Genomic DNA, 14,500 nt, shown 5'->3' on the forward strand with positions numbered 1-14,500 from the left:
CCACATACCTGTTGCTTCTTCGTCAAAGCAAGCAAAAGCATTCCTGATTACATCTTCCGGATCGGTGCCATTTAACTTCTCACCAAACATTGTGAGGAACATCGTGAAGTTTATGGGTCCCGGAGCCTCATTCATCATGGCATCTAGGTATTCATCTGTTGGATTCTTTCCTACAGAGATCATAAACATACCTTAAAAAACTTCAATAAAATATCAGACATATGAAAAATGACACTCTGTAATTTGTTAATATAATTTCATCACATTTATTAACAGTCAAAAGTCATGGTAACAGATCCCAGAGCCCAATGCAATGAGTTAGCAGATGTTTTGTTACTTGATTTATACATGGGAGACTTATTAGCTCAATAGATAAGCAGCAGAATTCACCCCCTGCCCCAACATTACCAAGGGAGGCAAGCATGTCATGCAGGTCCTCCTTGTCAATGAAGCCATCCCTGTTCTGATCAATCATGTTGAAGGCCTCCTTGAATTCCTGAATCTGCGACTGATCAAACATCGCAAACACATTGGAAGTGGCGCGCTGAGGGCGCTTCTTGGTGGTCTTCGTCTTTGCTTTTTTGCTAGACATGTTGGCAGTTGGATACTAGGAGAGAAGTAAATAGAATAAGGTCAGAGTTAGGACATAAAAAAAAAAAAAGCTTAAAGTTTTAATGTTAATGTTCAGAGACAGAACACACCTCTAACACCCTTACATTTCTCTCCTCAGAGCCTATTTCCCTAACCAGGAAGTGCAAAATAGAAGCAGGAAATATAAATATCAGTCAGGCTATTAACTAATAAAAGTGACTAAAACAAGATGTAAATTGCACTTAATTTTCACTGTTAAAATAACAGTTTTCGTCTTGGTTTCCTTCTTAAAACATGAATCTGCAAGAACAGAACCTTTGGTCTCAAGTCTGAAGGAGGAAAGTGAGGTTCAGAGAGCTGCTGTTAACCTTGTGAAGTAACTTTGTATGGATACAGTGTGTGTGCAATATTAGAGAGTAAGGGGAAGAGAAACAGAGCTCAGTTCACCTGAACAAACCCTGATGTGCCTATTCTTGGTAGTACAGACAATAATAGAGTCATTAAAATACCCTGTGATAGTCTCGAACAACTGAATTGTGTGTTGAAATTTAATTATGAAACAGTAGTGGCTGTTTTGTATGACAATGGGTCTCTATCTCTGCCTTGCATTCCCTTATTTAAAAAAAAAACAAAACCCTGGCATTAGGAGAACTGTGCAAGCTGGTTTTCTGCTGATACCACTATTCGCTGTCTGACCTCAATTTACTTTTATCTATTTAATTTCACCTGAACCGTACTACAGGTTTGGCCTACCTGAAAGCCAGTCTCTGCTGCCTACTCGTTTAAGCAAAAGGGAAAACAAACAAACAAACAAACAAACACACAAACAAACTCAGGGCTTTTGCTCTTCTCCCTAGCACAGGGTGTCTTCACCCGTGGCAGGCTGAGACGCAGGGCAATGTCACCCTTCGGTCGCTTCATCATTCCTGCCGTCATTTACCTGTTGCTATGGCTTCTGCCGGGGAGCAGAGAAGCTTTACGGCCTGACAGAGGGAAACGGGGGAGGATGCCTTTATCCTTCAGAGCGAGCGGGGGCCGGCAGGGGGCTGACAGCGACACAGGGCAGGGCGCTGCGACACGCCCCGGGAAGCCGCCAGCCGGCCGCAGAGAAACCCGCCCGGGGATAGCGCACGGCGCCTAGAATCGCTCCCAGGGCCGCTCGAAGAGAAATAAGATGTATATATGCGTGTTATTTGCCCCCCGGAGGCAGGCCGGCCGCAGCCCGCAGCCCCCCAGCGGCCGCCGCCCCCCGCCGCCTCCCCTCAGCAGCAGCCGCCCCTCAACGGCCGCCGCCCCGCAGCCGCCCCCCGCCGCCCAGCTTCCCCCCCCCGGAGACCCCCGCCGCCTCAACGGCCTCACCCCAGCGGTTGCCGCAGCGGATCGGGGCGGCGGAGGAACCGGCGGCGGCGCTTCCTGGACAAACCACCGCCCCGCCGGGGGCGGGCAGCGGGCCGGGCAGCCGCCGGGCGGCCCCCGCAGAGGCAGGCGGCGGCCCCGCTCCGCGCCCTCCCCGCCGCCGCCTGCCCTCCGTGACGGCGGCCCCCGCGGCGGAGGCTCCGCGAGGCGGCCCCGAGCCCGCTCTCCCCCCCCTCCGGGAGTGTTGGTGCAGCCCGGGGGCAGCGCCGCCGCCCCTCAGCGGGTGCCCGGCGGCGGGACCATTGCTGGAGGCGGGGGGGGGGGAGCCGCTGGCCGGCCGCCATCTCAGTGCCCCCCCTCGGGCTCGCAGCGCCGGGCGGTGGCTGCGGCCCCTCCGGCGGAGCGACCTCAGGCTTCAAAAAAAGTTGTTTAGTTCATAGAAGGAGCTGAAGTATTGCCAGTTTGGAGAGCTGCGCTGTCAGCTTGCGGTTCGTTCAGCCCCACTCCTACCTGTCACCAGTGTTGCTGGCAAACAGCGTATTTATGGTATAACTTAGTAACTCCAAAAAAGAAAAGGGGGAAAAAATTATCAGAGTTCTGCCAAAATTACCGATTACACTTACAGATGTTTCAGTACAGACCTTCACAGAAGTGTAGGCACTGCACGTACTGAAGTCAATACATCCCCTAGAAGCTGTGGTTCCAGAGTTGAGGGGGGACACGTTAATCGCTAAAAGGCCCAAATTTCCTCCCCCTTCCCACCCTAAAACAGAAGAGCAGTAGCTCTTCAGGGGTCTGAGAAGTTAGCCTACTGAGCCTCTGAGACTATTCCTCTCAAGACTTTTAATGTCACTTTCTCAAACTTGCCTGAAAACGCAATGGAAAAAGTTGCTGAACTTTGACGAAACAGGAGCATGGTCCTGGAAGAAGTGCTGGTGAAAAATCCCCAATACCTGGTGAAAAATCCCCAGTATCTGGCGAAAAATCCCCAGTACCTGGGGAAAAATCCCTGTGCTTACTGCATACGGCACATGGTTTCGTAAGAATTATATGCACAGTGTGAGTGGGCGGAAGAGTGGCAGGGACACCTAGACAATAATAGAGTCATTAAAATACCCTGTGATAGTCTCGAACAACCGAATTGTGTGTTGAAATTTAATTATGAAAATAGCTATTTCACGTCTTAATCTAAAACCCTTCCACTTTAAATTGAACCAGTTACTTTAAATTGAACCAGTGTTGCACACACACTACTCTGTATTGTACTTTTTGTGCTGTTAAAAAGGTGTGATATGAAACCTGTCAAGCTCTATGTTGTTCCCAGTGTTTAACTTTAAAATACGTGTGAAGAGATAGGGTAACATTACTTGCTCGGCATGAGATCAGTTTAGTGATGAAATTACGTCTGCTTCTCGCTCTCTCAAAGCTTTTGTTCGCCAATTTACTGTCTCACAATGAAGCCGAGAACCGCTTCTTAAATGCAGACCATTTTCTGTGCGATGTAAATCTATATAACCCTTTTACAAACGGTTCTCTTACTTGATTCACGATACATACATTCATGATGCAGCTTAAGAAGTTTAAGGGGGGAGAAAAGGGGCATATATTGCACCTCTTATAAAAAAGGTCTTTTTTTGTGTGTGTCTGCATGAGCTGGTGGTACAGATCTTGAGATCTGCCCTGATGATCCCTCAGGTGAGCAGGGCTCCGTGCTGCTTAAAGCTCCCTCTGGAGAGGATGCTCGTAGGACGGCGGTTCCTGCGAGCAGTGCTTCGTTGGCGGTGACTGCGTATGCCTGGCTGGTGCCGGAGGTTATCTGATGGGACAGCAGGCCTGGTCTTGACAGCAGCTGTCGGGCTCTTCCAGAAGAGCAGTCCGGGCACTTCCTAGGGAAAGCGTGCTCTGGGAAGCCCGTGCTTGCAGTGGGTAGCTCTGCTGCTAAGTGGTTCCTCCAGCCCTCCTCCACCGTGTCCAGAGTCCTCACGTCCTGGCGCTGCAGTGGCAGTGAAGCATTTCTGCTGCTGCTCTGCACAGTTTGACCTTTGTGGCTCACGGGAAGGGCATTTGGGTCGGGGGCTGCTCAGGCCAGGTGGTGAAAGGATGCCAATTTACCCCTCGGTACTGCACCAAGCAGTGGGGCCATCTAGTCACAGGCTTTGCTTTTATACAGCGTTTGCCCTGTGGGCTGGAGAAAAATGCTTACACTACTGCATCCAAGAATGTCTGCCAAAGGCTTGTTTATTTCTCAGTACCACGTAATTTCCTGGAGAAACCATACAGAACAGGAATTAATTTACCCTACCTGAAAACATGAGCTTTTCTTTTAGTGCTGAGTTCTCAACTCTTTACATTTTCTTCTAACTCCTTTTCCTTCATTACACCCACCTTCTTTCTCATTTGTCAGACACGTTTGAGAAAACAAGCCTTTAAGCAAAATGTGTAAAATTTTCCCATCTTCTCCATCGAAAATATTTTATTACTTTGGTGGTGTTGAAAAGTTTTCTTGGACTTACTTTCCTTGGGTTGTGTCAAAGCCTTTAAAATTAACTATTTCAATCATAAGTTCTAAGGCTGTCACAGACAGCAAGCAATTTACAGTAAACTTTTTCCCCACTGACATTTAATTCTCTCCATTTCCTCACCACGGCAGAGTTTTAATGACTGGGTGAATATTTGTGATTAACTCGGTTGCTTAATGAAGCAGGGTCGATCTGGGTTGTTTGATGTTTTTTTAATAAATCTACAGAATGCAAGAGGAACAGCTGTGCTTCCTCACAGTAAAAGCCTGCCTAGTCTGTCCTTCTCCAGCTGTAAAGAGCTGCACAGTCTGGATGTGGAGAGCAGGGAGCATTGGCCCTCCTTTGGAGAGCTACGGTTCCCTTGGCCGTGTGTGCCCTGCCTGCTCCACAGTGCTGGCAGACCACTTGCTTGCTGCAGGGCCAGAAGGAGCACCAGGATCGTGCCCAGCACCTGCATTTGGCCATACTGAACAGCAAGGAGCTTGTCAGGATTGCTCAGGCTGGAGCTCTGTTCAACATTCAGGCCTTGAAACATTCAGGCCTTGATGCCTCCTAAGAAGGTGAGAACCACGAAGCTGAGGTCTTTTTTTTTTTTTTTTTTTTTTTTTTTGCAAGTAAAATCTGGCCCTTAAAGTGGGGAAGGGGAAACCCAGCAACTGTCCCCTCTCCCTACTTCTTCTTGTATCTCTAAAGAGGAACACAACTGGGATGCACTGACTCCTTGAATGGCTTCAGCAACCAGACCTGAGGTCTTCCCCTGCCAGGCCCCTGGAAGGTCTTTTTTTGATTTGTGATTTTCACATTGAAATAAGGATTAAAAATACGTGAAAGTTGGATGGATGGTTTTGCAAATTAAGAGATTTTTCTGCGCATATTGTCACTGTTCAACAAAAATTGCAAATGTTAATTACAGAGGTTAAGTATTGACAGCACCATGAAAATTATACATGTCAGAATTTTGATCTGAGGTAGTTTTAGGTCGAAACAGTCATTTAGCAAAAACATGTTGACTGTCGGTTCCTTCACCTAGTATTATGGCTCATCCCTCTGCCTTTCTATCCTTTCCCCGATTCCAGCTGTTATCTGTTGTCTCTGTAACGCTATCCTAAGTGCAGTGCTGTATCGGTCAGAGTGACAGTAATTCTTGTGATACTTGGGAGCCAGAATTGTTCGGAATTCCTCCAAAAATAGCCCCAGTGCTGTGGTGCAAAGGGAAGACATTTGAGAAGTTTTAAACCCAATAAGGGATTCTGAATGCGTATCTTTGCTTGGATCTCTCAGGGAGCCTCAGAGCAAGACTTCCAGCCAACTTTCTGGATATTCACTGTTTTCAAAGGCCTCATGAATAAAAACGATAAGTAACTGCTTTCCCAGTTGATCCCTGCCTCAGAGCAGATTCTGGTGCATACAAAACAAAGGCTCTCAGAGAAAATGCAGTAGCCTATAGAAGAAAGATGTGTTGTTTCTCCATTACGTAAGTGACAAATAGCTCTGTTTTGACTTTCTGGTAACCTCCGTTGTGCCCAGCTGAGGAGAACGTAAGCTCTCTAGAGCATCCTATGACAATGATATTCCAAGGCTAAGGACAAAGCAGAGAAATGTAGTGAAACATAAATAAAATACAGTCAGTCTTTCTGAAGTGTTATAAAACAGGGAAAAAAAACAAAACAAAGCAAACAAACAAAAAAAAAACATACTTATTTAAGTCTGCAGTTTGATCACTGTATGAGTGGGGACTGAAACTGGCTGATGGAATGTGGAGGGACTGGAGTCAGCAGAAAAGGTGCTCCTTGCCAGTCTTACATTCCCAGGTCCTTTATATATAAGCAACACGCACATGCACACGCACAGTTGAAATGTACATCTTGGGCTGCTGATTCCTGCTACCTGTTCTCTATGATAAAGAGGTCATGCTACTGCTACTTCCCTGCTTCTGTTGGTTGTCCATCACTTGTTTTTAATTCCAGCTGGCAAGTTGTGATAGTTGTAGCCAAATCTTTGTGTTTCCTCCTACCTCCTTTTCACACTAGTTTTAAACAGAAGTATTACCAGACACCATGATTCTTCAATGTTTATACGTGAAATGCAAAAATAAACAAGTTTTAAGGTATTCTGAGTCAGAAAAGGCTGAGCCTTCCAGTTTTTCAAACACATGTAATTAATTCTGCTAAGCCACAGCCCATAGCACATGCTGAATTAGCGTGTGTATCTCTTTGACAGTGTGCTTGTACAAATAAGGAAGAAAATGAAATTTGTTCAATGCTTGGCCAAAGGCCTAAAATGGTATTTTAAAACATATCCAGAAAACAGGAAAGAGCGTATTTAGTCAGGTGTTTGGCACAGAAAGTAAGCTGTTATCAGCTTTCTTATTAGCTGATGCTTACAAAAGGTTTGTTGGCTGGTGAACCAGTTTCAAAATCAACATGCTTCTTGCGGGCTGGTAATATGTTGACAGTATGAAACGTGTTGCTTTAGAGATGATTAGCTCATAGCTAAGGAAGAGGAATTTGACAGAGGGAAGAAAATGTCAGTGCCTGTTAGATACAATGCTAAGTCAAGGCTCAAGTTACTTGCGTCTGATGCCAGCTCTATTTTAGCAAGTACTAAGACAGCGCTTGCAGTCCTTATTTTACACCCAGTCAATTGGCTATGTTAGACAAAGGCTGTAAATTATTGTGAAATGCTGCCTTTCAACTCCCAAGGAGATATACACACAGCACTCATAAGCAAAACAAAAGAAAACTAAACTACCAAAAAAAGTATTTCAGTATTTAGATTGTGCCAATCTGTTCTCTCTGGTGACCAGCGATAGGACCCAAGGGAATGGGGTCAAGCTGCGACAGGGGAGGTTCAGGCTGGATATCAGGAAGAGGTTCTTCACCCAGAGGGCTGTCACACACTAGAACAGGCTCCCCAGGGACACAGTTACGGCACCAAGCCTGTCAGAGTTTAAGAAGCATTTGGATTTTGCTCTTAGTCTTATGGTCTTTATTTTTGGGTAGACCTGTGAGGTGCCAGAAGTTGGATTCTGGATTCTTGTGGGTCTCTTCCATTTTGGGATATTCTATGGTTCTATGATTCGATGGTTCTATTTAGGGAGGTTTTACTCACTGATACCTTAAAATAGTCAAAGTGAGGAAATTAGAGATTAAAGATTAAATAAGCCTTGCAAAATTGAGCAGTGACAGCTGACAAGAATGCTAAATTGAATGCTGCGGTCATGCACCTTCTGCTTCTGTAGGTGCACATATTCAAGTTTGACTTTACCTGCCTATTTCTGTACTGTTTGTAACTGCTTTTCAAGCTTTGTCAAAGGACAAGACTGGTTTACAAAGGGAATAATCACCACTGCATGGTAAAGGAAACTGCATGAGCAAGCTGTTGGGATTTTCCAGGAGGCATTTTGATTTCCTGTTCTCCTGTTAATCATATGCGTCCAAAGAACATGTAAACATCTTCTGTTAGAGTTACTAGAATCACAGAATATCCTGAGCTGGAAGGGACCCACAAGGATCACTGAGTCCAACTCCTGGCTCCACACAGGACCACCCAAAAGTCAGACCATGTGTCTGAGAGCATTGTCCAAATGCTTCTTGAACTTTCCTACAGGCTCAGTGCCGTGACCACTGCCCTGCGCAGCCTTTCCCAGTGCCCAGCCACCCTCTGGGTGCAGAACCCTTCCCTAATCCCCAGCCTGATCCTCCCCTGTCCCAGCTCCATGCCGTTCCCTCGGGTCCTGTCGCTGTTCCCAGAGAGCAGAGCTCAGCGCCTGCCCCTCCGCTCCCCTCGTGAGGGAGCTGCAGGCCGCCATGAGGCCTCCCCTCAGCCTGCTCTGCTCGGGGCTGAGCAAACCAAGGGCCCTCAGCCACTCCTCATACGTCTTCCCCTCCAGATCTTTCACCATCTTTATAGCCCCTCCTTTGGACACTAACAGTTTTATGTCCTTCTTATACTGTGGCACCCAAAACTGCACACAGCACTCGAAGTGAGGCCGCACCAGCGCAGAGCAGAGCAGGACAATCCCTTCCCTCGACCAGCTAGCAATGTTGTGCCTGATGCATCCCACGTGTAGCCCATGGTGTGCCAGGGCACACTAGTGGCTCGTGTTCAACTTGCCATCAACCAAAACCCCCAGATTCCTTCATGCAGGGTTGCTCTCCAGCCTCTTGTCCCCCAGTCCATACACACAGCCAGGGTTGCCCCATCCCTGGTGCAGAATCTGGCACTTGCTCTTGTTAAGATCTCACACAGTTGGCAATGCACTCTAATTTGTCAAGATCTTTCTGCAGGGCCTCTCTACCCTCCAGGGAGTCAATGGCTCCTCCTAATTTGGTGTCATTTGCAAACTTAGTGTACATTTGAATCCTGCATCCAAGTCATTTATGAGAACATTAAAGACAACTGCCCCCAAAACGGAGCCCTGCAGCACCCCACTAATGACTGTCCCCCAGCCTGATGCAACCCCATCAACGATAACCCTTTAAGCCTGACCCAGGCTCAAAGTTTGAATGACATTCATTCAGACTGCATGACCCCTTAAGCCCTGTGATGCAACACCTATTATGCGCAATCTGTTTTCGAGGGAACGTTACATATTTTGGCCTGAAAACTTCCCTTGGCAATAATTATTTCCGTATTACCAAAATTTGTAATGCTAATTATTTTTTAGAGGGTCTAGCGTGACTAATGCCAAAGGATGTGGTACCCCAGCAGCCTGCGTGCTTTGTCTGCCCTCAGCAGCTGAGTTCACTCCTACAGGAAACGAGTGGTCCCAGGGAACGCCACGTACAGGCCCACGAACTGGAGGGAGAAAACAGGAAGCTCAGCCATGTGCTGCCACTTTTAGTCTTCACAACAAGTTTCCTAATCTAATATATCAAAAGTTAGGGAAACAGCGATCTCTGAGTCAACAGCTATGAGCTGCGTGGAGTTGTTTTCCAGTATTCCTTTTCAACATTTTGTAATAACTTATTTGCAAGCTGCATTTACCAATTTCTCTTAGTCTGTTTTGTTCCTGGCATTTGTAATCCTCTTTCTGAGTTCACAGAGTTTGCTACTGTCATGCTGAATCATTTCTCTGTGAAGTAGAAGGATATCTAAAAGCGACAGCAGTGTTTGAGAAATTCAGGGAGCAGACCAAAATAGGAGCACGGGTACACAGACAATACCAATGGCAGATTAACTGCTGCTATCCAAAACCTCTCTGCCTCTATTTTCATTGTTACTCACCTGTTATTTGGACTTCCATTGTCTGAATGCCTTCAGTGGAGTAAGAGCTATTCATTGGTAGCTGAAGCTCCCCAGGAATGTATCAGATAACATATTAGTATCATTACCAACAAGAAAAAGCTGCGGACATGAGAAATATTTGACAAGATTTAAGATATTTTCCATCTTTCAGAACAAATACTATGTGCAGGATACTAAGGCCCTGATGTCCTGTTACAGGACGGGGCCCATTTCATTCCTTAACATACGCTGGTGATCTTAGAAACGAGCATGCAATCTAAAGATAGTTCTTAGATCAGTAGTGAAACAGATCCTTACTTCCACGTCTGTGTACACCACCTCTGTGACATCAGTTAGTTGCTAAGCCAGTGTATTCAGCTGACTCCATTTTGTGAAATGCTTCTTGTGTGATCAAAGTGTGAGAACATTTTATTTGCTTAGATGCAGATTGAAAGAACAGAAATGAGCGTATCCTGAGCGGTCAAAAAGCTGCGTGTTACAAGTATCACCAGCAACAGAGGGGAAAGAAAAAAGGCAAGTATACACTAGCAGCATTTCACGCAGACAGATTCCTCTCTGGATTTCTCTCATGCAGCTGCAGTCAGGCTTTGGCTTGAGTTTGACCCTTGAGGATGTAGCCTCAGAACAGGGTAAATGGGTCACATAGAATAAATCACTGCTTTTCAATGGCGCTTTGCGGGGTGTTATATATCACTGCAGACTTAAGGCTATTAAATGTGTGCATCAGCCTGTGAAAATAGTCTTTCATCATAAGCCTACTCTAGCACAGTTTGAAGACCCATTATACATGAACTGCAAGGGAGAACAGATTGATTCCAAAAATTTGACTGCAAAATGCTAAGTATAAGTCATCAGAATCTTGAACTGTTTCAATGACCAAAGTTATTTTTATTTTTGGAAGTGGATTATTGATGACACATCCCTCCAGCCCTCGGCACGCAACCTCAGCTGTCTGAACATTCCTAACTACAAAATGCATCTGATGCTCTTATATGGTCTCTTGGCAGGGCTTGTTACTGACCTTCCAGTGGTTAAGGATAAATCCTTAAGGATAAACCCAGTGGTTAAGGATAAATTAGGATAAATCAACATCCCCATGGCAAGTTGACGAGTTTCCTGTATTACAGGATGGGTAACAGGGAGACCTGGCCAAGGAAGGTCATCATTATTTGCTCTTGAACATCCTTGGAAATTCTTCCTCATTAACATATCTTCCTGTATGGGTATCCTTACACTTCATACAGTTCCCCATGACCAGCCCCTAATCAGCAGAAGTGGCCAACAGTGTAAAGCCCACACACTGCATCAAGGAACAGCTACGTTCCCCATTTCAACTGGCTCTTAAAAATTAAGGACAGTAGCACACAAGTTTTTGAAATAAACCTCCTCTTGAGAAGGATAGCAGATTCGCTTTAGCGTGATTTACAATTTAATAATCACTAATTCTAAACTTATTCCCAGCATGGAAAATCCAGATGGTTTATCTGCTGATTATTCAGTGTAACATACCAGCACCTAAAATTTATTGAGATTTACTAATCATTGGGAAGAGAATAGTTCAGAGGCCCAGTGCTTGTAACGGGATAAAAACTTAACCTCCCAGACTTAGTCCATTTAGCTGTTCAAAGAAAAAAAGACTTAACGTTTATCCTTAATGCAGGCTGCTTGCATGTTCACAAATATTGAATTGCGGAAATGCTACAATAGTAAAGAAGTAAGAGTGCAACTGCTCCTCAGCTTAATGGTACGTAGCGACATTTCAACAATTGCATGTCTCCTAGATCTCAGCAGTTCTGTGACAAGGGTGTTGTAGGTGAAAATTTTGACATGAACTGCCTTCTTAAAGTCATCTGTCAGGTATTCCAAGGAAAGACTACCACAGTGACCATACTCAGGAGCACAGAGAGAGTTTAAAAGCAATCTTCTGAGAATAGGAAGAGGTTGGGCAGTCTGAAGTACTACAGTGAAGACCACAGTCTGGGTAGGAGGGAAAAAAGGAAGAAAAATTGAGACAAAACAAAAATAGGAAAGTAATGGTGAAAAGCAATTTTAATTAAGCCCAGAAGTAAACGAAACCAACAAGGAATGAACAAAGTATGCTTATTGTGTGTAAAATCATCTGATTTATAAAGCTAAAGACAGAACATGTGAACACAGGCAAGATTAAGAAACCAAGTCATCCATGACTCTACACGGGAAGTTAGACAAACACTATTTTTTTTGTAGAGTATTTGCATCCTGGGGCATTTCATATTGGCCCAATCTTCTCACACCTTTTAGGTAAAGTAAGATTCCTATTCTTTTGGGTCTCGTGAAATAGCTCAGGGCAGGGTTTCTGGTTAACAGGTCATCTCTTGAACAGGTAAGTTTGTTATGTAGGCAAGATGGATTCCTCTTATGCTTTTTTAGCTTGTAGGAGCTTAGCTTGTAGGAGCTAAGGGCAGGAGAAATATGGAAGGATGTAGTCATTCTGAGAACTGAGTATGAACTTTCTCTTGTTATTCAAGAGAACAGCATCAACACAGCTGTTTTTGTATGAATGAATTTTGTTTGTGCAAAAGACATTTAATCAATATCAGGTAGATGAATAAAACATATGATCATTTAAGTAGTGAGAGTGGTTTTACCACACATAGGGTTTACAAAGTTAATTCTAAGAACTTTTTTGCTGACATTCTCCCATGCAAATGCCATTAGCTGCAGAACAAAATTTATGGAGGTTTTCTGGACAAGTATCGCTATTAATCACCGCCAGCACAGACATTTTTACCCCATAGATGCCTTTGCACGAGCTTCCTTCAACAGAAGGAAAAAGTATGCCCAATTCCCACTTATTGCCAGTATAAAAAAACAGGAATGCAAACTAAGGAATGCAAACTTGGGAACACAAACATTGATATAAAAATATTGCTGAAAAACTATCAATAGAAAAAGGAAATAAAAACTAGGCAAAATAACTGCCTCTAGGCAAGAATCATAAATGCTCCCTGCTGGCAATTAGGCAATTCTAAGTCTTCCCTGAAGATTTCTTGGGCTAACTATTTATACCAGTTATATTCCACTTGGAAAAACTGTTATAACAGATTTATACAGCTTCATTTTTAAAGACACCAGCATGTACTGCTAGGAGCATTTCATAATTATGCTACAGAGAACAATACATTATGAAAATGTGTTTGAGCTTGATTTGCAACTGCAAATAAAATATGATTAAGACCTGCATTTGTAAATGCGTAGTAGAAATTCCTCTCTCCACAAAAGAATGAGATATTTTAATCTATATAGCAAACTTTATTTCAAAATGGCATTTGTTACAAAAAGTGTAAAAATCCAGCTAAACCAGAAACATTGAGATTATTTTCATGGACTTTAAAGTTCACTGATCTTTGTCCCCATATGCTTTTCCTCAATATGTTCCCCACTTCCAGTCTGATTACACAGGTGCAGATGTGCCTAAATGGCCTGGAATAGATAAATACATTGAGAAAGGCAAAAGCTGTAAAGCTAAATGCATGCAACAACTTCTACCCTCAAAAACCCTCAAAAATAAACATAAGTGTAAAGTAGAAATAATCTGCAGGCATCCAAAGATTTGCTCAGTCATCCTTGTCTTTTGCTCCGTGTTTAAGGATGCGCGTGAACTCAATGTAGTTGAAATTCCCCTTCTTGTCGATCGGTGCCTCTCTGTAGAGCTCATCTACCTCCTCGTCTGTGAACCTGTCTCCCATTGTCGTCAGCAGCTCTCGCAGGTAGTCCTCTTGAATAAACCCTGCAGTGCATTGTGAGGGGACAAGAAAAAACCTTTTACATTTATCTGCTAACTGCTGGACAATAATTTTAATTATTTTTTCAAATAAAAAAGAGCTAATCTTTTTTTTGGCACATGAAAAAGCCTATTACCATAACATACAAATAATTACAAGCAATCGATCAAGTCAAGCCTCTTAATTAATTTGCATGGTCTTGCTACTTCGAGTAAAGGTCATTGTGTGACCTGCCTTTGTAAGAAGTTTATCAGTGTCCATATGCTATCTTCTTCATAATAGGACTGAACTCCCAGTAGCACCGAGAGCCTTTTAAAAAAGGGATCCATTTGTCTTGAACATTCCTAATGAAATAAATCACTTAAAATGGAACTTTACTATCAATGCTCAACATCTGCATGAGGCACTGGAAAGTTTGGAATATTTTAAAGACTTGAAATTCATCTTAAATCATTGGCCAAACTCACATTTACCAGTCTGGTTAGAAAGAATACATTTTTACCACTGTTTTATTAAACAGCCTTAAATAACCTGTAATTCCTTTCTTCTATCAGCAATCTAATTACCAGTTTTTTTCTTGTATAAATTTTCTTCTCCTTTAAGGGCAGCTGAACATGTTGCTAGGAAGAGAGATCTTCATAAAAGCACACCAGCTTTGTAAACAAGGAGGATTCCCCTTACATAAGTTGCCCCTACACTGAATTTAAAGTTAGGAAAAAAATAAGACCATGGCTCCCAGTCAGTATCTTGTTCTCTTCTCCTGCCTTGAAAAAACAAATGAAGAGCTAGAAGTCTGGCATTAAATTTTTCATTTTTTTTAAACACACGCTATTTTCAGCTGCTGATGAAATACAGCATAATTTTTATCTTGCAGAAATCAGAATTTTCGGAGTTAACATTCATCACTACTTCCACGAATAGAATTATTTATGGTTACAAAAATAAGAGCAATACACATACACTGTTATTTTACCCACATACCTGTTGCTTCTTCGTCAAAGCAAGCAAAAGCATTCCTGA

At 43.7% G+C, this 14,500-nt stretch overlaps 1 protein-coding gene and 1 long non-coding RNA gene across 2 annotated transcripts; both read right to left on the reverse strand.

Annotated features, from left to right (window-relative positions):
* Window positions 1–5: 5 nt before the first annotated feature.
* On the reverse strand, window positions 6–2,126 carry LOC118157031 (myosin regulatory light polypeptide 9-like; the record flags this gene model as incomplete). The annotated part of the gene is made up of 3 exons (XM_035311288.1): window positions 1,951–2,126; window positions 409–607; window positions 6–170 (listed from the first exon to the last, which is right to left on the reverse strand). Coding segments are annotated over exons 2-3 (349 nt in total), but the record flags the coding sequence as incomplete, so codon positions are not given.
* Window positions 2,127–11,747: 9,621 nt separating this feature from the next.
* On the reverse strand, window positions 11,748–14,500 carry LOC118157030. Its single transcript, XR_004746523.1, has 2 exons — window positions 14,462–14,500; window positions 11,748–13,485 (listed from the first exon to the last, which is right to left on the reverse strand). It is a non-coding gene; the product is annotated as an uncharacterized LOC118157030 (long non-coding RNA).

This window comes from Oxyura jamaicensis (genome assembly GCF_011077185.1).
Source record: "Oxyura jamaicensis isolate SHBP4307 breed ruddy duck chromosome 2 unlocalized genomic scaffold, BPBGC_Ojam_1.0 oxy2_random_OJ77914, whole genome shotgun sequence".
NCBI classification, from domain to species: Eukaryota; Metazoa; Chordata; class Aves; order Anseriformes; family Anatidae; genus Oxyura; species Oxyura jamaicensis.